The following is a 25,084-nucleotide window of genomic DNA, read 5'->3' as shown; positions in this document are numbered from 1 at the left end:
TGGGTGTTTAGCAGAGGCGCAACAAAGCGTACTTGGCAAGATGACCGCGCTAAAAGTTTGCAACAACTCATAAGGCTTCAGATGGTAAACGATACATAATTATTCATGCTGGTGGCAGAAATGGGTTTACAGACGGCAGCAGCTTAATATTTTCGAGTACCAACAAATCGTTCGATTACCACGACAATATGAACGCCGAACTAGTTGAAAAACGGTTTGAAGAATCTTTCCTAAAGAAACTTGCTCAGCCCTCAATTATTGTTTTAGACAATGCATCTTATCACACGCGGAAAAGTGAAAAGATTCCAACAGCTTCTTCAACCAAAGAGGAAATTTCGAATTGGTTGAAAATGAAGAATAGACCATTTGGTACTGCGATGTTTAAGGCCAAATTGTTAGAAATTGTAAAAAATCACAGTCAAGCAACCATAACTAAATATGTTGTCGATGAAATGACATTACAATATGGCCACGAGGTTCTGCGTTTGCCGCCTTACCATTGCCATTTCAATCCCATTGAACTGGTATGGGGAATTTCGAAGAAGTTTTACGATGACCATATTGTTGGTACGCCGGGAAGACCAGAAGATGTTCTTAAAACCTGGAACGACGCGTTAGCTAAAGTAACTCCAGACGTGTGGAATCGCTGCGTAACCCATACAGAAGAAATAATCAAGGATACCTTCAATCGTGAAAAAATTATAGACGATGTAAGGGCTTTGGTTTTTACTGTAAATACAGGAAGTGATGAAGAAAGCGATTATTTAAGTGAAAGTGACAACGACGCGTGAATTCATATGAACTTAATTCATGTCGATTATTATAATAGGTAGCAATTAAGTAAATAATGTACATATTTTCATGTTTATTTGTAACAAATGTTGTAATTTTTAATGTGAACTGCTAAAATACAAGCATGATTTCGTATCGTAACTGGTGTAATATTTATATTCTGTTGAAAACTGCTGACTGGTGGGTGATTGGTGCTTATTGTTCTATTCATTTAAACAAGCCTTAAGGATTGTTTTGAACGACTTTCGTCCTTAAAAATCCGGTTTTTCCCAAACATTTAAGATGCAAATCCAATAATACCATTTATCGCAATACTATTGGGAACACCCCCAGCGTTAATGAGAAAAGTAACATTATTTTCTGAATACACTATAGGTACTGATGTTCAGTTACTTATAGATCCAGGATGTCTGTGCCATTAGACATAAATGGATTTTTCCAAACTATATTCAACAATTTGCTCATTTTCCTTATAATTTCAGTTCATGTCAATTAATTAAAAATTAACTTCACCAATGTGGTCGCTTGTAGGTACTTCAATGGGGGTTTACAGTATAGTTGAATTCCGCAGTTCTAATTTAATAAGCGTGTACCTGAAACCATAAAATTTTTTTTTGGACAGTAAAAGTTTATTTAAAAATAGAGGCTGATTAGCAAAAAAAATAATGAACATGTGCGGTTTTAAAGGTTTATTCAAAACGATATGATTGTGGCGGGCTCTGTGACGTAATAAGCCCGACCAATCAGCTCCTAGAACCATTCAGATGACATAACGACTTGGCAATATTGCAGGAGAATGGCATTTATAACTTGCGTCATCTGTCACAGGCACTTGTCACTTTCGTGCTAGATGCAGTTAAACATCCCTCTCAAAACGTCAAATGTGACAAACGTCAGACCCTCGCGTAAGGTTGCCAGCTCACTTCTACGTGATTGGTTGTAGGTTTGTGACGTATTTAGTCTGAAGCGTTTCAAATTCGGACTAAAAACACAGCTTTTCAATAATTTATTTTGGGTTTATTTTACTCGCAAGTAAAAATTGAGGACACACGGGTCTTTTTATTTTTAATGTACTTTGTGGATTAGAAATAAAAAATGAAGGCGGGATGACACCATTCATGCCTAAAGCAGTATTTTTATTGCAGATTTTTTAGGATTACGTTGAATATTAGTAGCAATTTTTGCGTTCAACCTGTGAGTTGGCAATGAATTTCTAGAGGGAGACGAAAAATGTGTACTGTCAAATTTAAGCAGAGATTAAAATTAACCGAACATGTTTGTCATAGATGTTTAGATCGACATAAGCGTTAAGTACTGATTAGTTTATGCAGTGGCAAATAGGGATTAGATGCAAGAAAGGGAATAGGGAATATCCTCGGGAATATCCAATTTTAATAATATGGAGATGGCCGAATTTAAGTTCATACAAAGTATACAGGACCAAACGACATTGTATTATGTTTTATTCAAATTGTTTAACTAGGGATTTTATAAGTTCCAAAATGTTCGGTATATCGATGGAAGGATGCGCCTTGTGATATATTTTGTACTTTTACTAATGCATATTTCTTGTTTCAGGTAAGAGTAGGTGTTGAAGATTATGAGCCTATCGATTGAAGGTATTATTAGATTTATTAATTCATTATAACACTAGAACATAATTCTCATACTAACAATTAATAAATGAATAAACGGCAAACGATTGTATTCTCGTCTATTAAGCTTAATGCACAAATAGATTATGTTAATAAATCACTGCGGGAGATATTTCGGGGAGTTTAGCGACCTTTTTCAGGTTGAACTCGTTTGCCGTCAACGTTGTTCAATCTACCGGCATAGATCCGTGCTAGTAATGGGATAAATTTAAATAATTTAATTGGAGTTATTGTGCCAATATTTTTAGTTTAGGTATAGCAGATGTTAAATTGACATTTTAATAGAATTTGAATGAGTAGGCAAAGACGCTCTATAACGCTTTATTGTATGTTCCGAGGTATATTCTAATAACATCTGTCATTATTATTTCAAATGGGAAGCGAAGCACGAAATAAAATAAAGTTCAGAACAGAATACAATATTATTCTCATGGAAACAACGGGATAACCTAAGCTTGCTATTTTTGTTATTTTGGTTGCATAAAGTTAGGCGTCCTTCAGAAGACTTTTTATCAAGTTAATTTTAAAAACGAAACAGGTTCATATAAGTCTTTTGGGTGTGACATAGCACACGACATGCTAGATTTCATATAGGTTTTCTAAATATTGAATTACGAATTTCTTTGTATATCAACAAGCCTCGTAGTTTAACCAGGTAATTTCTAAAATAACCCGCTTCTACTATAAATAACTATATTATGTGAATTTTATCAACTAGCAGACCCGACGAACTTCGTAACGCCTTTGGGAAATCTCGTTTTCTTGAAGAATAATGCTCGGTGAACTACCTACCGTCTATGAGTGAATGTTTTCTGGGGGGGGGGGGGGGCAATACGTTCGGTCACCTCGAACTTAATACCGATTTATTTATATAAAAACCTTTGCGGACATACATCTCAAACCATTTCCCAAAGTTTTGGCGTAATCGTATTTTTTTGCACTATATATATATTTTTTTAGGTATCATTTTAAGTTTTAAAAGAAGTCCCCTAACAAGTTACTAATGACAAAAATGTTTAATTAAAATTATGAAATAAATTGGAATTAGTAGATAGTTTCTTTTCATATTAGCTTTCAAAATTTCATGTTATAAATTGATTTTTATTTTAAAATTTATTGCAATTTAAAGATTATTTTGGGGCGCATATGTTTCGGTGTGCCTAGGGGCGCAAAAAATTTAAATCCGCCACTTCATACATATCCATTTTTATTTGTGGGTGGTCCATTAATCACGTGCAAACTAACCCCCACCCCTCTCCTCTATCCAAAATCACCTGAACTTTTTTTAGTAGTAATTTAAACATTTCCAGAATATTATCTTTAAATACAGGTAAGTACGTATGATCTAATTTAATTTTGGAAAATTAAGGTCCGCGATAAAAATGTCAAGACATGTTGCAGGTTTGCGCGAAAAATAAATACACCTAATTATCTCTCAACACCCTCTTGTAATATTTCGTGATTTTTTCGAACTCCACCCCCCTCTCTTCTTGGGGCAGCTGTTGACAACCCTGAAATTAGTGTGCGTACTCTTCAAAAGTAAGTTCCATCCGTTTAAGATCCAACTCCAGCAGCAATTGCCACCTCAAGACTTTCAAGTTAGGCCATTATTACGTACGAATGTCTGAGGTGGCATACATCTTCTAAGTGTTTTAACCCATATATATTTTTTTTTTCAAAAAATGGCAGATTGAAAACGTTTTTCTACAAATCGACGTTTCGACTTGTTTATTTCTCTGAAATGTTCTTATGGTATGTGTAAATTTTTTTGTAGACAAAGGAACCAATTTTTAGTGCATTTTTTAAGAATGAAAAAAAATGTGCTATTGTTTGCGGTTGGTCCGCCCGCCCGGACCCACTTCTACCGTTTTGAACTTCTTCTAGGGGAATGGTCCTAGAGTCCTGGAATTTTTTGCAGTAAGTAGCCTATACCTTGAAGGTGTGCCAGACGGCCATGAAATTTCGCTGTCTAAAAGGGGGGGCCCCCCCACGAATTATTTCCTGATATGTTGTTTTTGAAAGTACAACGTGCATAACTTTTACATACGACAACCAATTGGTCTCAGATTTTGCATACGCATGCCTTTAGTGGTGCCAAATTAAACTTTTGAAAATGGGGGGGGGGGCACATGTTCTATCCTTCATAGGTCATGGTATTCTAATGAAAGGTCTCATCGAAATAAATTGGTTTGTACAAACTATAACTTTCCCGTGCGACTCTTTTCTGAGATCAGTGAGCGACAGGGCCTGAGGGGAGAGGGTTTTTCTCCTCTTTATCAAAGTACGGGGGGGGGGGGGGGGGGGTGGAACTAGTTTTATCCTTCATGGTACTCTTATGAAAGGTCTCAACGAAAGGAATTAATTTATACTAACCATAGTCTTCTTCCTCGATCCCTTGTCGTGATCGGTTATAATTCCTTATATCTTAAGAGTGAATTGTCAAAGGAAAGTACCTTCAAAGGGCGATTGGGACGTTTGGAAGAAATATAACCATTGGGCATTTAAATAAAATTTGAACATAGCCACTTGTAATAAAAGCAAATGTAGCGTCATTTTCTAAATTTGGTTTTGCGCATGCGCAGTGCCAACTTTCTTATTTATGGAGGGATTTAAATGAAGTCTGGTACATAGCCACTTGGAATAAAAGAAAATTTAACACCAGTTTCGAAATTTGGTTTTGCGCATGCGCAGTGCCATCTTTCTTATTTATGGAAGAAATTTCGTAGGGGTGTTTAAAAAAAATGCGCTTACCTGCACAAGGGCTGTGCACAATTTGTACTTGTTTTTTAAATTTATTGACCAGTTCTGTTGGAAAAACAGCAAAGCGGATTAATTCGATTGGGTGGAACTAAATTATACCTACTACTAGTAGCAAAGTATTTCTATCGCCGACCTGCATCTGTAAATGTAATATATCTTGTCAAGGTCTTCATGTATATATTTATGGCGGCCAGTCGGTATACATTTTTTCAAACTTTGGAGGACCCCGCTAATTGATCTTATTCATTTTTTCGCTCTTTATATGTTAATTCAAAGATGTAAAAATTTGGAAAATGCCTCAATGAACATTTTTTCAAAATTCGCATCTTTAAAAACATAAGAGTTGATTTAGCCTCGCTACTTCTCAACCAGGTCTACAATTCTGTGTTTGAGTATTATTGGAGAAGAATTGGACAAGCGTGCCTCAAATACCTACCTAAACACGTCTACCAGCTTTCCTACAATTTAGCTCTCAGAGATGCACGTAACAAACGATATAGATTTGTTAATGAAGGTGTTACAGAAAACGTTGTGCTAGTCTAGAAACGGCAACATGCGTGATCGCTGTAGAAGATATCGCCTACATTTTAATTCCACCCACATACACATTGCAACCAGTTGCTGTATAAATTTAGAATCGCATACGGATTATGCAAATTATTGCCATTCTTACAAATTTGTGATAATCATTATTTATTTAACTTAATGCAGGAACTAAACACATCTATTGCGAATGCACGCTTAGAAACAAACTTAAATTATTCAACCGATTAGCAACTTTAATAATCTTCTCCTTCTTCTCCCACACCGGAATCCATGCCAACTTCTTCATAGTCTTTTTCCAATGCAGCAGTGTCCTCTCGTGCCTCAGAAAATTCGCCTTCTTCCATTCCCTCTCCAACGTACCAATGGACAAAGGCTCGTTTGGCGTACATGAGATCGAACTTGTGATCCAAACGCGCCCAAGCTTCTGCGATCGCTGTCGTGTTTGACAGCATACACACAGCACGCTGCACTTTTGCCAAATCCCCTCCGGGTACCACTGTCGGCGGTTGATAGTTGATTCCCACCTTAAATCCGGTAGGACACCAATCTACAAATTGAATAGTCCTCTTCGTCTTGATAGTACCGATTGCGGCGTTAACATCTTTGGGAACGACATCACCTCTAAATAGCAGACAGCAAGCCATATACTTTCCGTGGCGCGGATCACATTTGACCATTTGATTCGCGGGTTCAAAACATGCGTTCGTAAGATCGGCTACCGTAAGTTGTTCGTGGTAAGCTTTCTCGGCGGAGATAACAGGTGCGTAAGTGGCCAAAGGGAAATGAATGCGAGCGTACGGGACCAGGTTTGTTTGAAATTCGGTCAAATCGACGTTTAAAGCACCGTCAAAGCGAAGCGAAGCAGTGATCGAACTCACGATTTGTCCCAGTAACCGATTCAAATTGGTGTATGTGGGTCGCTCGATGTCCAAGTTTCTGCGACAGACGTCGTAGATCGCTTCATTGTCCACCATAAATGCACAGTCCGAATGTTCCAGAGTCGTGTGGGTTGTTAAAATTGAGTTGTAAGGTTCGACTACCGCTGTCGATATTTGGGGTGCGGGATACACGGCGAACTCCAGCTTGGATTTCTTCCCATAGTCGACCGACAATCGTTCCATGAGCAGCGAAGTGAATCCTGACCCTGTTCCGCCTCCAAACGAGTGGAAGATGAGAAAACCTTGCATTCCCGTGCACTGATCGGCCAATTTACGCACTCGATCCAGAACCAAGTCGATGATTTCTTTTCCGACGGTATAGTGCCCACGGGCGTAGTTATTCGCAGCATCTTCCTTTCCCGTGATCAGTTGCTCGGGGTGAAATAGCTGCCTGTAGGTTCCAGTGCGTACCTCGTCAACTACCGTCGGTTCCAAATCGCACATCACCGCTCTGGGGACATGTTTTCCAGCTCCCGTTTCATTAAAGAAGGTATTAAAGCTATCGTCACCTCCACCCACGGTTTTATCGGAAGGCATCTGCCCATCAGGTTGAATGCCGTGCTCCAGGCAGTACAACTCCCAACACGCATTTCCTATTTGCACACCGGCTTGTCCTAAGTGAATCGAAATGACTTCACGCTGAAAAATAGAATTGTATGTAAAATTCGAAGAGTAAAAACTGATTAAACTTACCATGCTTCTTGTCTCGAGTACAACTTTTTATCGAATGAAATGTTTATTTGGTCGTTTCCAAGCACCAATTTGTTTTATTTTTTCAGGTAATGCGTTTATGAATTAAATTTCGTCCTTAGTCAGCCAAACTTCAGGATTCCTTTGTAGTCTTATGACTCAACTAAGTCTTCTGTTTCATCACTAGAGCTATCGTAGTGGCTTCTTGAACTGGCACACAAAATTGCATTCTAGGAACACAAAATAGCGGTCTGAAAATGTGACAATATCCAAAATTAGCCCAGCCTCTTTATCCTTTTTATTGCACTGGCACCTTCCTCGTGCAACAACATCTACCTGCTGAAACCAGGGAAGGGCCCCTCATCCAACACTTTGTTCTCTCCAGCGCTACTGAAACATCGGCACTTTTTCGACAGGAAGTTAGTTAAAGCCCTGGAGAGCAATCGACAGTTGCGGGATGTCCAAGGCTTTCAAAACCTTGATGCATCCCAAAATGAGGTGGTCAGTGCGGGGGGAAAGTTCTTGGTTAGAATATACGCTGGCAGGGACTCTTGATTAGTTGCGATACAAGATGTTCCGTGAAAGGGAAAAAGACTCCCTTGATTAGGAGCAGAAAACGAGGACTGGTTTGACCCAATAACCACCTCAAAGGAACCTGCCCCCACCGAGGTACTTCACTTCATCTTTTGCAATTGTAGGATGGGGTGCAGGGGGCGGTGCACCTGTCGAAAAGCGTACTCCAACGGTCCTGTTAAGGAAGAAGCATTCACCTCCTCTTATACATTGGGGGAAGAAAAGGAGGATCTCCCCAACGAATTGATGTAGGAGATGGAAGATGATGGGGTTGAGCACGATGAGAAAGAAAGTTTTAACATTTATTAGGATATTCCAAAACTGTTTTTAGAATTTGCCATATGGCAGTATGGTACAACTTTGTCGAATCTTAAAATTTAGGGGTTTTTTGAATTCGCCATTAAATTCTCTACAACTGTGAGTACAAGAATATGTTAATAGGACCAGTACCTTGGATGCTACAGACGACCGTCAAGGGGTATATTTAAACGAATAAAACTTGTCGTCATTCACCCGAATTTCGAAGTTTTTTTGGACACCAAAAGTTAAGCTCAACCCGAGCGTTACAAAATCAGATTATTCGTTTTCAAGACTATGTTAAGATTTTAGAATCGTTTCCAGCTTCCCCCATGTGCCTTTCAGATACCACTCCTCTCATGTATAATTTAACTGGACTATGTACTCGTATATTCTGAATTTGAAAATTAACAGCTATTTCGACTGGAGAAACAATCACAAGAACCAAAATAATCTGAAATAAACAATCCCTCTACGAACCAATAGGAGCTAGATGCGAAATGAACTGTAAAAGGGCCAAATTTGCTAAGTGGGTAGACTGCTAAAGTGCAGCTAGATCTTTGGACAAGTGAATTAGTCGTAGGAATGAGTTCCTTCCTCGGCGACATAATCGTACTGTTAACATGTGTCTTTGAAATACTAAGAATATCTTACTGGAAACAATTATAATAATCTATTTAAAAAACCTACATGTTCATGTTTAGAGATACTTGTATTCATAAACAATATTGACCTAATAATAATAACAAATGTAAAATTAGAAATCTTCTCCGCCCTCTCCTTCTCCCTCCCCAGAATCCATACCAACTTCTTCGTAATCCTTCTCTAAAGCCGCAGTGTCCTCTCGAGCTTCTGAAAATTCGCCCTCCTCCATACCTTCACCGACGTACCAATGGACGAAGGCTCTTTTGGCATACATCAAATCAAACTTATGATCGAGTCTCGCCCAAGCTTCCGCAATTGCCGTAGTATTGGACATCATGCATATTGCCCTCTGTACCTTTGCCAAGTCGCCTCCCGGCACAACCGTCGGAGGTTGATAATTAATTCCCACTTTGAAACCGGTCGGACACCAGTCGACAAACTGAATTGTTCGCTTGGTTTTAATCGTACCGATTGCGGCATTGACATCCTTGGGAACGACGTCGCCTCGATACAGTACGCAGCACGCCATGTACTTGCCGTGCCTTGGGTCGCATTTTACCATTTGATTCGCGGGTTCGAAGCACGCGTTGGTAAGTTCGGCGACGGTTAGCTGTTCGTGGTACGCCTTTTCCGCCGAAATTACGGGAGCATAGGTAGCGAGTGGAAAGTGAATTCTGGGGTAAGGTACAAGATTTGTTTGAAATTCTGTCAAGTCGACATTTAAAGCGCCGTCGAAACGCAAGGAAGCGGTAATCGAGCTGACAATTTGGCCCAACAATCTATTTAGGTTGGTGTACGTGGGACGTTCGATGTCCAAATTTCTTCGACAGACATCGTAAATTGCTTCGTTATCCACCATGAATGCGCAGTCTGAGTGTTCCAGCGTTGTGTGAGTGGTGAGTATGGCGTTATAAGGCTCGACGACAGCTGTGGAGATTTGCGGCGAGGGATAAATGGCAAATTCCAGCTTGGATTTTTTCCCGTAATCGACCGACAAGCGTTCCATGAGCAGCGACGTGAAACCGGAACCCGTTCCTCCACCGAAGGAGTGAAAAATTAGAAATCCTTGCATTCCCGTGCACTGATCTGCTAACTTTCTTAATCGATCCAGCACTAGATCCACGATTTCTTTGCCGACTGTGTAGTGTCCACGCGCGTAGTTATTTGCCGCGTCTTCTTTTCCGGTAATCAGTTGCTCAGGATGAAACAGTTGTCGGTACGTACCGGTTCGCACTTCATCAACGACCGTCGGCTCCAAATCGACCATTACTGCTCGAGGCACATGCTTACCCGCTCCCGTCTCACTGAAAAACGTATTGAAGCTGTCGTCACCTCCTCCAACAGTCTTATCGGATGGCATCTGGCCGTCAGGTTGAATTCCATGCTCCAAGCAATACAGCTCCCAGCATGCGTTCCCAATCTGGACTCCACCTTGACCGACATGGACGGAAATCACTTCACGCTACAATAATTTGATTGTAAATGAAGTGGAAATTTCTCATTTAACCTTTTTCTTACCATCTTGTTTAGCAGAAAATGTAAAATTATAGCGAAATGTAAATTGTGAGTATATTGCAAATATTTATGCAAGTAACTATGGCGATTTTTTTTCAATTTTTTCCTTAACCTACTAGAACGTGCCGAATTTTGAATGCGATCTAGCAAGTTGCAAATTTTTTCGGCCTTAACGAGGTCCTTTCCTTATAACCTCATTGTCCACGGGGTTCTTGAACTGATGATGCGTACGTCATCCAAGTTGCAAATTCGTACACTGTGATGTATGATTTTTTCAATCCGATTTTGATCTTCAGTAGCTAAGGCAGAAACAGCCATCAGTGTGTGTTCCCAAACTCAAATAACCTTCGCTAGCATTCGCTTGGCATGGTACCAGTACGGTGCTCGTGTGTCGATGGTAACCTCACGTTTTGGGGAAATGAATGGTGTTGATAGATGGGCGGTTATTTAATTGGTGGTTGCCTAAGATCTTTTCAACCTCACTGATTCCATTCCACCCAGTCCGCTCTTGTATAGTCAGCGTGTTTTAGGAATTAGTGGGCTGACTTCGGCGCATTCTTAGTGTAAACATTGAGGGGATAGACAACTTTACAGAAGAATAGCAGCATCGACCTGCATGGCGTGTGATGGTTAATTCCTTCGTCGTAAAAGATCTTTGTATGGCATAAGTTGACTCCAGCTGGCGGCATTTTTTGTGTTTGAAGGAGTTAGTCAACCAATCCTCCTTTTATACTTTGCTGAATGCATTTTCAATATTGCGCCTATTCAAGACGTGCCACCCGTCTTTGTAACTCTTAGGGCCGAGAAAAAAATTAAAGAAGAAATGCAAATTTCACCACTTTTAGGGTGGTTCCCAAACGCAACACGTTGGGCCCTCAGTTTATTTGAAAAAAGTGCTTGTTTTGATCTCCTCTATACCATCCATTTTTTTTTACATACATACTTATATTTTGTAACACCGTGTATAAATGAACTTATTAACGAGCGACAAGTTCGTTCATGATTTTGAACTAGAACGGTTCCGAATTTTCTAATTCTGTTTCCAATAATAGGTAGACGATGGTCAAGGGACTAACTCGTTTAAAACAGTTTATTTCGTATCAGCACCTACGGTAATGTTCTATCACCCTGTATGTGTTTAATTTAATTTATTTTTTACGTTAAATATGATCGCTAATTTAAAATGAACACAATTTCGATCATGTTTCGATCTGTAAATAATTACATTGTTATTAAGTTTCTCCGGTCATTGCGAGTTTTTTATCGCTACGTAAAGCTGATTAAGTTTGAAGATAAGCAGGTTTCGCCGATAAATACAGGTGTTTAAATTAGAGATGGCCAATTTTTGCCCAAACCGGTTTCAACTAAAGGGAAAAGCCCAGGTAACACCCAGGTGGTTACAACAGAACTCAAATACCTACCCTGGCCCAGCTCCGTTGAAAAAGATGCAGCAGAAAACCGAAAATTCGATTTTGAAGTCTGGTATCGGGTGGCTAAAAGAAAAGACACATAACACTGGCTTAGACTGGCTAGGCAGAAATTGGATTTATTGGGAATAAGAAAAGAATTAATTTGATTGTTTTTATTCAAATAAAGTATAAAAGGCAACGAAGAATAAATAGAGAACAAATACCTATCATACTTTTAAACTGTTTTTCTGATTCCAAAATTCAAATAACTAACTAATAAAATAATAACAAATAAAATATAATTTTTGTATTGTTCATGCCTATATTCCATAATAATTGCGTTGCATGCGTGTAAGGAACATACTAGGAAGAATGAACGAAAGAAAAAAAAAATGAATTTCATTTCAAGTCGAATTTGCCTCGATATTATTTCTTCACAGCAAAGTATCTGTAAATTTTTACCAACTTTGCTGCCTTTACATAGCTGAGTTTGTTGCGTAATTTGCTCCAAATATTTCCAAAAGTGGAAAATACACGTTCAATAGCTGCTGAACTAGCTGGACAGCTCAGCAAATTGGAGATGAATGTACAAAACTCTAAGAGCTTGTCCCTGTGTTGCTTCTGTGCTTCGTCTTCACCCTTGGCTGGAGCTAACTGTTTCGAAATTTTATCTTTCACGATGTTCCACCACTTGTGGCCGTTTAACTTCTTCACTACAGTCTCTTTCAATATGATTGAAGGATAAGTATCATCTTTAACTTTGAAGGAAAGCAAGTATATTAAGTATTCATCCGGAAATTTTTCGGATACAAACTCCTCAACGCTTCTTTCTTGTTTAGGTGTCAAGTTTTCTCCAGAAAACTTAGGATCCATAGTATAAGCTAGTAGGTGGTATTTGGTAACAGCTTGGTCAAACCTTTTTTGAACAATGTCGCGATATGGTAACAAAAATTCGTTGTTGAGTAACGATATCCATACGTCGGTAGCTTCGGATAAAGTTACTGTATCACTCTGCAAAACATCAAGCGACTTTCCCACAGAACGTAGTTGCCTTTGCATTTATATGGCACTTGCATATATTCCGATATGGTTGATTTTATCTTTGATATCTTTAGCATCACCTTGGTTGAAGTAATCTTCATTTTCAGTTAAAATATCTCTGTAAATGAGATAGTAATTAACGAATGTATTGATGCAGTCGATCTGGGAATTCCATCTAGTGTCGTTTGGTATCTGGGGCATTTTAGAGTTCGGTTTTGTTTTCAACCATCCGTGGGGTTTATGATGGTTTCTGAAGAACTTCTGTATGTTAACTACATGTTTCAACACTGTCTTCGGAGTAATCTCATTTTCCATCAAATTCACGTAATGAGCTAAACAGCCATAGGTAACGAGTTCTGGATATCTTTCATTCAGCTTTCCGCGCATTTTTTCCATCTTCTTCTCATTGTCTGTGCAAAAGGCAAACACCTTTTTCTTGTATTTTTCTTCACATTCTTTAATGGTGTCCAATGCTACTTGATAACAATAATCTGCATCTTTTTTGTTAGCTTCACAATCGAGGACTGATAACAGGTATGATTCCTTGCCAGTGTGGATTGTGGTAGCAAGAATGGGGTCGTTCCTTACGCTTGACCAACCATCCTGCAGTAATGTAATCGGCCTACTATTGTTGATGTTGTTGTTTCCCTCGCCCTCAGACAGATCAGCAGTGATTAATCTTTCAATTTTTTCGGACACTTGATCCAATAGCTTACCAGATAAAGCCTTTCTGTTTGGTGGTCTATGGTCAGGTTTTAACAAATTAATCATTCTCAAGAAACACGGATGTTGAGCTTTTTCAAATGCAATGTTAGCAGCATAAAAAACTCTGCAATTGCTTCATCAAAAGTTTCTGCATCTTTTGGAGAAGTGTGTATTACAAAATTAGACATGTCATTTAACTTTGTTCCCCTGGCCAAGACATTTACTCGTAGAAGTTGAAGTTACACCACTTCCAGCATCAGAACTTAGCTCAGCCTGCGTGTCAGAGTCCGACTCGGAGCATTCTAGAAAAATTTAGTAAAAATAGACTGCCATGTCGCAGACACAGAGCGACTATTATTAATTCATTACCTATTGCATCCGCATCGTCCGTATGATCTTCAGCTAGGTTTTTTTTAGGAACAGGACCACATTTCTCGAAATGCTTTCTTATCCTTTCAATTTTTGGGCTAAGTTGACTCTTACAATATTTGCAGAACACCTTCCCCTCTATGTTCTTGTAAATTGCACCATTCTTTTGATATCTTAGGACCACCTTTATTCATTTCTCAAACGAACAGTCAAATATTGATCGAAATCAAAGCAAAACGCAAATCAAACCCACCATATTTATATAAATAACAAATATCAGGTGGAGTGGAAACGTTTTTAGGAGTTGGAAGATAGGATGTTTGCTTTTGCGATAAATTGTTCACTAAATTACAGGTTCCATGAATGACTGTAGACGTTAGAGATTTCTAACATGGCTATTTTATTACTTTTTTGCGCGATCGACACATTACTATTTACCATGGGTGTTTCCATGACAGTACGTAGAATTTACCAGTTGCTATGATTACGACGACGTCAAAATTACTTACCGATCTAAAAACAGAACAGAAATATTATTTTTGTACTCATTGAATGGAAAGATAATGTTTCCAAGCATCCTCGATGCACGGGAAAACGACTTTCCCGCATCGCGGTGTTTTTTAGTTTCCGCTGGAAAGAAGGGGTTATGCGCGTTCTTCAGTTGGTAGTACTTATTGAAGTCAACGAACGTCATGTCATGGTTAACTGTCATCTGCTGTAAAATCAATTAAATACTTATACTTTTGTTAATTAAGTGATTTGTTTTAGTATTCGATGTGCCTTATAGTTTACATTATCACATTTTTAAGTTAATTTCAGTTTAGAAGCTTGTAGAGGGGGGAGTAATGGCCTTTCGGCTTTTCCTTTATGTCCCTAAATAAAGATCGTTATTATTATTATTATTATTATATGTGGAATCTTACTAACTAATGATCAATGAATCCAGAGATGCCGTAGTATGATTTTAACCCAACAGTAGGTATTCCGAATTGTACGTAAGTTACAACTTTGAAATAAATTGCATTTGTACTACAAGAACAGGTTAGTTAAGTTGGAGGCCCAGACGTAACAATAGAGAGTTTTAGCTATTTACAGAGAGGCGCTTGGCGAGATTAATACAGACTTGATTATCTTATAGAGTGTTAAACAAATTATTATGTTCATTGCTGACGTTACGTAGCTTTTACTTATTCATTTAAGTTTTAACCATAATTTTCATGCTAAAATTTTTTGGTTTTAAAGGGGGAACCAAATTTCAAATCGACGCTTAAGATTTGTTAAGTACATACCTACTATCCATTTTTTTCATAGATCGGTTGGCCTTTTTCCAAGTACACTCATAAGTCCACTAGTCAGTGCAATTGTTTTATGAATTAGAAATTGTATCTGTTGCGAAACAGAAAATTGAAAATTTGTTCTTTTGAGTTACTGCAGCAGAAGAACGGGCTAACGCCCGCTACAAAAGCCACTAACAATATTATACAATGTCCAATCCAGTATGGTATCACCGCAATACTATTAAGGAAACATCTTAGTAATGAAATACGTATCACACTCAAAAATATAGGTAACCTACAACCAGAGCTGTCACAAATCGTTTAAAAAACGATTTAAATCAAAGATCAAAGATGCATTTCATTTTAACAAATGATTTAAATCAAAGATACTTTTGTCAATAAGAAAGTATTTAGTTAATAAATCATTTTGAGATTTAAATATTTTTTGTGATTTAAATCTTTTTAGAAAGTATTTAAGATACTTTCAATGTATTTAATTCATTCAAAAAGGTTTAAATCTAATTTTGTTAATTTAAATCGCGTATAAAGATTTAAATAATGTAATGATGTAATGATTTAAATCTTTTCCGATGATTTAATCGTTTTGTGACAAAAGGTTTGTAAAGGATTTAAATTCAATAAAACTGATTGGTCTGATGATCTTGCTCGAAACCCATTCATCAATATACCTACCATTTCTACCGTATTTTATTGTTATTATTTATTAAATTAAAATAGGTACCTATTTTTTTGCGAAAGAACTTTTAAAAAAACCAAGACATCGTCAATCTCAGTAGGTATACTCGATTTTGTAATAAATACATATAAACGTCTACCGAAATAAAACCCGGGTTAATTAGCTTAGTCAGGTTGAAATAAATCAAGAGAATTTGTTAGTATGTATTAATTAAATCGTCTCTAAAAGATTTAAATCACTCGGAAACGATTTAAATCTTTTCGAAAGTATTTAAATCTTTTTAAAAGATTTAAATCATTTTTTAAGTTCAAAATCAAAGATAGTTTTCATGAAGATTTAAATCTTAAATCAAAAATCATTTTCCGTAAAAAGATTTAAGATCAAATGATTTAAATCGAAAAAAGTATTTAAATCATAAAAAAGATTTAAATCTTATTAAAAGTGACAGCTCTGCCTCAACATAGAAAATGTATTTACTGTAATGGTCATCCCTTGGAAAATCTTTCGTTTGATTAGGTATGTCTGTATATTAGAACTCTTTATATCGTTCCTTAGCCGTTTGTGGATGATGAATAGATTTCGAAGAGAAAAATAGGCTTCCATTCCCAAAATAATTAATTAAGTAAACGAAAAAATTCCTAACAATCATCGGAACTATGAAAAGCACTTTAAATCAACAAATCTAAAGATCTAAACTTCTTGTTTTATTTATTATAGGTTTACCGATATCTTGTGGATAATTTCGGAGATACAATATTCACTGAAAGTGCGAGTTGGGATTAAATGCACAGAATTAAATTACCAAATATTATTCAGCACCTCATCTCATGTAATTCACTTACCTAACAAAAAGTTCATGTGAGGGTGGGTATCTAAGGATAACGTGAGAGGAATCGCAAATAGCACTAGAGACGGCTAAGAAATCCCTAGCGGCTGCATTACATGCAATACGCGAATAAAAGCAAATATGTTCTTACAAGAACTGTATAACAGGTAATGTCGTAAGGAAATGTTATTTTTCGTTTTAAATTAGTTCACAGTTTGTAGCTTTGCACTATATGCGAACACCGAAAATATTTGTTCTAACTTTTGTACATAGAATGAGAGTTTTCGGGAGTATTCTTAAATCATATACAGGGTGTTAAATAAGTATGTCAACAAAAATTTGGTGGAAGACGGGATCAGGACAAGCACTTTTTCCAAATAAACCGAGGGTCCAGTGTGTTTCGTTTTGGAGCCACCCTCAAAAAGTGGCTACTTGTCAAGTAGTACACCACAGCAAATTTCGTGGAATTCGCTCCATTTTCGTAGTCCGGTTAATAATTGCAGTGGAATTATTTTTTTTCGAATGTTCAAAAACCAGTTTCAGATTCGCGATTTCCATGTTCAAAAATACCCAGATGCCACATTTCTTCAAAATCAGAATCAGAATTCGTGGAAGGAATTTTGAACTTTTTTTGCAAAATCGGAAAGGACATACCACAAAACCTATTCCAAGACGTGCCACCAGTCTTTCTACCTCTTATTGTTGTTGAGAAAAAAATTAAAGAAGAAATGCAAATTTCACCACTTTTTTTAGGGTGGTTTCCTAGGTGGCTCCCAAAGGAAACACGTTGGACTCTTGGTTTCTTTGGAAAAAGTGCCTTTTTTGATCGCCTCTACCACCCAATATATACTTATATGTAACACCCTGTATCTCCCATAGATATAGCGTTCAGCCATTAAATCTGTGCCAGCATATGTGAGAGAGATAATTATACAGTAGAATACCGAACATGTGCACTAATTTATCTGTCCAATTGACATTCCCGGCGTTTCAGTGGCGTGTTATTTCCGGCATTTTATGTGATTTTACGGTGTTGTAGATCGCATTACTAGCGTCATCTGTCGGTGGGATTTTCCGCGCAGACCTCAATGCGTATTCTTTGTTTTTCAACTTCCTCTTCCGGGATCTTTCTAAGACCACCACGCTCTAGTTTGGCACATTGGTTATCTGGCGATTGACCCTGTCGTTGTACTAGTTTCGATATAATCTGGAAGCGAGATTAGGCATGTATCTCCGATGTAGAGGACTTTTTTAATTTGTGAATGCGGTCAGTGTATTTTCCAGGTTTGGATTTCAGTCCATCGTTGCGGTGCCAGGTCGACCTTCAGTCAACCTATGATCTCGACGCGTGGGCGTAGATAAGAAACATTTCATCTACTCGAATTAAAATAAGTAGTAATGAATTACATACTTCCTCTTCAAGGAACATTATAGCGATTGCTTTCGTAAAAATTTAGATCAGTGTTTACTTGCAATTCATAATTTTATATTGTTACTTGTACTTTCATTATCGATGCGAATTTTGAACGAGATATTATTCTACTTTTTGGAAATCATTGTGAAATTCATCACACTAATTTTCTCCATCATCATTGAGTTAGGGGATTTATTTGGGTTCAAATTCAATTTCAGCGTGATAGATTTGATGTATTTATGGATTTATTTTGCACGCACAGGGAAAGTGCAATTTAAATTTTATTGAGCCATTTAATTGATTTTGATTATCATTGAAGAAGAATATATCAATATTTCCTTGTCGGATTTCATTGTTACTTATTGTTTTTTCCCAGTGTTATACAGAGAGAGTTAAACATTTAAAAAATCTGGGAGGCGCTCAATTCTATGGTAAGTTGCAGGGAGGTTACGAAGATGTATGCCCAGTCGAATTAACCGCTTTGAAGAATTTCAAGCCTTTTTTTATTTGCAACTCTGAACGAGCTGGCCGTCTATGCGTCGGGTTTGAGTTAACTGCGAGTTAAGCCAGCCTAGCCCACTGTTATAAGGTGACACTATAAGATGGTACATGAACTTGACGTGACAAAATGGCCGCAATAGAGTAGGTAAGTATAGGAAAAAATTCTCCTCGTATTAAGGGTAACTTATACTGCTATTAGAAAGCATTCAGTTAGTTTAAGTACCTCATGTATAAAAATAGGTATCAGATCAAATGCCGTTTTAATAAAGTTTTATTCTACAATAATTACTCTAGTACATAATACCTTTATGCTAAAAATAACGCAAAGTAAACATTTATCTCAAACTTTTCCTTCGCGCGTCGTCAACAGCAATTAGCATTTAAATGAAAAAACGCACGTTGTCCATGACAACAACAAAACAAGCAAAAGTTAGTGAAGTTTCACTTACAAAAAATTAATTGGTGTAATTTAGCGTTATGTCGTTACTTTTCTACTTAAAAATGTATTTTACCTTCAAAATGTACAAAAATAAGCCCAAAATTGCATTGAAAGTTGCACTTTACACCTGCTAATTTCTTTACACGTGTTGTTTGAAAGTAGAACTAGAATAGATTAATCTAAATGTTCAATAATAGGATTGTTATTTAAAAATTATATTTTGTGTAATATTTGTAGTTGACTTAATTTAATAGCGATTATACTTCTTATAGGATTTCTGTAAGTGTATCATCTTCTTTTTTCTATCTCATAACATAAACTACCACGACATGGTTGAATTATATTATAATAGTTTCCGCATTATATACACTGCGCCCTAAAAAGTTTGATACAAATGGACAAAAAGCTTACATTGCACAAAAAAGTATTCTTGATAAAAAGCTCTGCATGACTTGTAGATCTCAGTCTCAGACTTATGAGTAGGTACGGAAAATATCTAAATAAAAAATTAACACTTACGTTCTTAAAATATTCACATTTAATAATGTAGTACATAAAGTCACACTAAAATTGAGCAATGAATCGAAATATGCAATAATATACAGGGGGTTCCATTTAAAAAATTCAAACTTTGATATAAATCGCCATATATAAGAATCGCAATGTTGTTGAAAATATCTTTATATTATGTTATAGGCTTAAGAGTTCTTCGTAATGAATTCTAAAATGCGTTAATAAACCTACAATCTTCCACTCACGCACTGAAAGCCACCCTGTATACGGTACCGATTGAATTCGTCACATCGCACGATACCGATGTATAAAGCAAAGCGATGCATTAATTGTGTAAGTTGCATAATCCTCATCCTTAATATTGGTATTTTTTTGCATAAAAAGAAAGTAAGGAAAAAAATGAGAATGCTGTAGGGAAATAAAAAAGACATGTAAGGAACAAACCTAATTTAAATTCAATTCGTATTGACAAAATCTAAATGAAAAAGTCGACGTATTTTGCTTTTGAGCCAAAATTAAATTATAACATTTCGAACGTGTTCAAACAAAAACATCAAATTGCAAAGGTGTTATATTAAATACGGTTCTATATGGTTGCTCGGAGAGATTGATGTAAAACAATATCGTATAAATGATCAATATCTTCCAAGGAGTCGGCCAAGCACAATCCCGGGTAATGTGCTTTCCGAATCGAAATGTTACACCAAAGTACCGTAGTACATCAAGGGTTTAATTTAACAGACTGTTAACTTGACGTCACACAAATCCCTTATAGATAAAGCTCACTTGTGCTTAAAGTTTGAGGGAATTTTCACCGTTGACCGTTGTTACGTCACCCTTGTCATCTCACGTTTTGCCAAATAAAAACCAGGATTTTAATTTGGGCGAAAGTATTGGTTCGATATAAAGCGTGAGGCGGCGAAGGATTTAACAACCCTTTAGAAATTTCCATTTGACGTACTAAAAAGCAATTAACTTCAATGTAAGAAAATCACAAAAAAGAAGGTAGAGAAGTAATTAATTCGGAGACGTTTTTAAGCACAGCGTTTTCGTGTTTTTCGGACTTTATTATGTTGTAGGCTCTTTAATATTTAAATGCGTCGGTATTAAACTTTAATTAACGAGTCGTGCTTTTTTCCAACTCTATCTGTTTGTTAATTACGCGGCGTATATTATAATTCGTTATAAATCGTACCGGAGAATTTAATATAAATTGTAATTATCTCGGTTACGCTTGCACAGTTGGTGAAAATTTACACTAACAAAATTGATGAAAATTAATTTAAAGTGTATTAGGTAGATCTGAAGATTAATGAAAGCGCGGGTAATCCAACTAAATGAAGGCAGGCAGCAAAAGAGAGTCCGCGTTATAAAATTTATATGGATATGTAATGGTTTATGTCAGTATGCGAGTATGTTTTCGGGAGGCTCAACATTATTTAAATGTAGACATCTTTTATCTTTTAGAGCATTATGTAAATGTAAGTATATGAAAACCCTTAACGATTATTATCCCCATCTTCAATGTTAAGAGAGAGGTACTTGTATACCGCGCGTTTTCTCTCACTAATTCGATTTGAAACTAATTAAAAAGAACTTAATACATTACTTGATATTAAGTGCATGGTACTTAATTACTTGGTATGGGTAAATAATACTCCCAACTACGAAATTAAACTGTAATAACGTACAAAAATCCGCCTTATTATTAACCCTAGCGTGAATTCCAAGTAGGTACTCATATTATACGAGTCTGATCCACGACAAGGGCGACAAAACCAAAGGATTGATCCTGACATAGTTGTAGGATAGTGTCCCTGCTGGAACTAGCCCACCGCCTCCTCCGAAAAAAAAGGAAATTTACTGTAATCAACACCGGAACTGATCCTCCCCACAGCCATGTTCTTTCCATGACTACCTTGATCTACTACGCCTATGTTGATCTGATTATGACCGATGACGAATCATATCTAGGTTTAGAAACATAAGATACGGTACATGCCAAAATCAATACTACCATAAATGCTTTCATCGAAATAAACAAGGTTTTAAAAGTCACCTTCATTCTTTTAGATAAATCAACAACTACCCTCGCTCTTCAAGCAGCAAATAAGGACCAGGATGTAAAAGGTAAAATATGCATGTCCACATATTTAGCACCCATCGACACTTTCGTCTAGGAAAGAAACTAAATATCTATTTTAGCTCTTTCTTTATAGAAAACCAGTGGGAGAGCCATCATTTAATAACGAGAATATTCATTTCAATTGTCTTTATTAGCGTACAGGTTACATTCATTCATCACCTACTATAATGATGGGTCACCCTGTATTTTAATTTTACTTAAACCTAAATGTGGTCGTTAAATTGAGATTGAACCCAATTTTCATCATGGTATTTGAATTTGAAGTCAATGTGATTTTGTTTAAGAATTATTTGTTGCTTAATTTTTTCAAAATTGCGGAAGAGATGCAAAAAATGTATTCATTATTGCATCCTTATTTGCAAAATCATAAAAATACATATATGAAATTCTGCAGAGATCGCTGGAAAATTGTTACTCGGGGATTTTTGGGGACATAGATATACCCTCAAAATTACTCGGGGATACTCAGACGTGGCGCTACGGAGTGTCGTAGGATGCAGTGGGGTTAGAAATTAACCGTACCGAGAAATTTCTCAAACCTCGTTACTTGTGCATTTTCGCGGTCGGTGAGTTCAGATCTGGCCCCGAAATTGTCTGGAGATGTACAGGGGTGGCGATACGGCGATGGTTGGATGGTGTGAAAACGTAACCGTGTCGAGAAATTTCTTGGAAAGCGTTACTTGGAGTTTGTTGGGTGTATTATTACAAAAAAATTCAAAAAACACGCCCGCTTCCTCAGTATCGCCACCCCGGGGCATTCTCTGAGGATACGGAGTGCAGATCTGAACTCTGTGACCGCGAAAACCCTCGGGTGACAATTTCATAGCAATTTTTCGGCACGGTTAATTTTTCATTTCATTGTACCCCCGGCACTCCGTAGCACAACGTGTAAATATCCCAATTTTGAGGGTATATTTGTATTTGGCGACCACGAAATCCTCCGACTTCCAAGCGATTTCTCCACCTTTTTATATCTGCACCCCTTGCGAAATTTTCAAAAAATGGCCCACCCAGTATTGAACAACATTTTTCTTCGTACTTTTCTGAACAACTTTTTTCCTTATTTCCCTGGTCTAATAGGGCCAAGGAGATGACCAACAAATTATCTAGGATACTAGCCAATAAGAAGGGGCCATGAGCCAGCAAGAAGAGGCTACTAGCCAAGGCGGTAGATAATATGGTCCTCTACGTGGCGGAGGCGTGGGAGGAGGCGCTTAAATAGGAAATAGTTAACAAATTGTACTACCAGGTACAGAGGCCACCTGGCGATTAAGATCTGCAGTGCATACAGGACGGTGGCGACTGAGAATCTAATTGTAGTGGCAGACCTCCCCCCCCCCCCCCCTCTAACTGCTAATTAGACAAAGATTATACAAGTAGGGCGAGGACAAGTTACACTGGAATATAACCAACAGTACACGGGAGGAAGAAGGTAAATTTATTCCGAAACAGAAAAAATGGAAATAAACACAAAATTCCTAAAAAAACACAAACTTGATGATAAAATCAGCCCGGTCGTTTAGGATGAGTTCATTCACAAACAATGCGCAATTTCAAAGATTCTAAAAGGAAAATAACGCCACAGAAATACAAAGTCAAATGAAATAAACCTAATTTCGCATGTAGCTAGTTGAAAATGTCGCAAATAACAAAAAAATAACGATTTAAGTTGATTTATTTATTTATTTATGAGTGTAATTTTGTTCCTTAACTCATCTAGTATGTACACAACAAATTTCCTGTAATTCTCTCCATTTTCGTTATCGCGCCAAGAACTGCAATGAAACAAACCCGAAGACCTACACAGTGCAAAGTATTTGTCCATAAGCATCTTCAGGAGTATACCAACCTTTCAGATGTTATGTATTTCTTTTTATGCTCCAACAGGTAGTCGCTTAGCCAGTTACAAAAATTTTGTTTACCGCTTCACAGCGCACATAAGAAAGTATATCTGGCGATAGATAACAAGTGATAACAAGAAACGTATTGGGGAAGGTTTACTATTCGTTTAAAAAGGTACGCTAGTCGAGGTTATTGCGTTCAGAAAATGGGTTCCGTTTCAGAACGTCTAACGGGAGAGATTTGAATAGCGAGAGAAGTGGAAGAGCGATCACGTACTGATTTGGGTACGCTAATTATTATTATTCTTGGTTTATTTTAAGTAAAAATGAAAGATTTTTGTTTAATTTCAAGAGCGACCACGTACAAATACCAGTGTGTAAAAAAAATGATTCGCGGACGACATTTTTAGCGGAGTTGCGAGAAATACCTTCATATATCTGTGAAGATTTGCGGTTGCGTGAGTGAAATCAATCCGGATAGTAGTAAAGAATTAGCAGTTTAACTTCGAGTATTAAGTGGCGGGCATTCCTAAATCTCGGGACGAAGGAAAACTTCTTAACAGCCAGATTCGAAGGAAGGCTTTTTATTTACGAATGGTAAAATATAGGCGAAGGAACATTTTCGAGTCGAAGACCCGCTTTTCAAATAAAAATGGAAAGAAAAGCTTTTTCGGATCGCTATCAGTAACAGCTGGTTAAGATCAGATTTCTTAGTCGGTGACTTTTGATAGGTGTAGGAAAAATGGCATTGAACTGATTTTTTCTGTGGGGGTATTCCGTACCTCCCAATGTTACGATATGATTGACAACGTTCAGTCCTAAGGACTTTCCTGACGAAGATTACGTACCCCACATACTCCTGTATAGTGTAAGTGCTAAGGCCACGATACGTTGCCGGCAAGAATGTTTCGCCGGGGGGTTGGGGGACTAAAATTGCACGGGCAACATTCAGTACAGGTATTATAGACACCAATATTTCAGCTTCATTGTGCAAACATCCTAAATCGTATTGGTGCGAGAAGTCCCCAATACTCTTGGCATTCCCGAGAAATGGAGGCTTTCTATTTGTTAGTTTGTTTAATATGGATAATTTAAATTTCCTTGGACAGAAACGTTCTTAAATTTAAGTGATCACATAGAAAAGGACGCAAATATGTCGTACTTGTTATTCTGTACTTCTCCACCTTTCCACTTCGAAGCACATAACCGTTTGAGCAATTCAATTAAAGAGAGATGCCCTAAATGATATTCTGTTCATTTTCTAATTTTGTCACACTCCAATTTAATACTCTTGCATTAACGAATTATGGTTCGTCATACGTGGACAAACACCAATGCATGCTTTTATAATTTTATTTACTCAAAGAATAAAATGTATAAACGAAATAATATTCAAAAAAGAAATTAATTAATGGAAATTAATTATGAATAAATCAGTGAGTTTTTCCAAAGGGTGAAGCTTATTTTTCACGATAAAAAACGCGACTTTGTTAAG

The 25,084-nt window shown here is 37.2% G+C and overlaps 3 protein-coding genes across 3 annotated transcripts; 1 reads left to right on the top strand and 2 right to left on the bottom strand.

Moving 5' to 3' along the window:
* Positions 1 to 188: 188 nt before the first annotated feature.
* On the top strand, positions 189 to 791 carry LOC116182695. The gene has a single exon (XM_031503236.1). The coding sequence runs from the start codon at positions 189 to 191 to the stop codon at positions 789 to 791; it is 603 nt and encodes a 200-aa protein (XP_031359096.1).
* Positions 792 to 5,883: 5,092 nt separating this feature from the next.
* On the bottom strand, positions 5,884 to 7,443 carry LOC116182694 (tubulin alpha-1 chain-like). Its single transcript, XM_031503235.1, has 2 exons — positions 7,385 to 7,443; positions 5,884 to 7,330 (listed from the first exon to the last, which is right to left on the bottom strand). Exons 1-2 carry the CDS (start codon positions 7,385 to 7,387, stop codon positions 5,987 to 5,989), a joined length of 1,347 nt encoding a protein of 448 aa, XP_031359095.1. The 5' UTR covers positions 7,388 to 7,443; the 3' UTR covers positions 5,884 to 5,986.
* Positions 7,444 to 8,942: 1,499 nt separating this feature from the next.
* LOC116182692 (tubulin alpha-1 chain-like) lies at positions 8,943 to 10,556 on the bottom strand. Its single transcript, XM_031503234.1, has 2 exons — positions 10,415 to 10,556; positions 8,943 to 10,358 (listed from the first exon to the last, which is right to left on the bottom strand). The coding sequence occupies exons 1-2, from the start codon at positions 10,415 to 10,417 to the stop codon at positions 9,009 to 9,011; spliced, it is 1,353 nt and encodes a 450-aa protein (XP_031359094.1). The 5' UTR covers positions 10,418 to 10,556; the 3' UTR covers positions 8,943 to 9,008.
* Positions 10,557 to 25,084: the final 14,528 nt, after the last annotated feature.

This window comes from Photinus pyralis, unplaced genomic scaffold (assembly GCF_008802855.1).
Source record: "Photinus pyralis isolate 1611_PpyrPB1 unplaced genomic scaffold, Ppyr1.3 Ppyr1.4_unclustered_Scaffold693, whole genome shotgun sequence".
In the NCBI taxonomy this organism is placed as follows: Eukaryota; Metazoa; Arthropoda; class Insecta; order Coleoptera; family Lampyridae; genus Photinus; species Photinus pyralis.
Note: the sequence above shows the minus strand (reverse complement) of the source record. Positions and strands in the feature narration are given on the sequence as shown.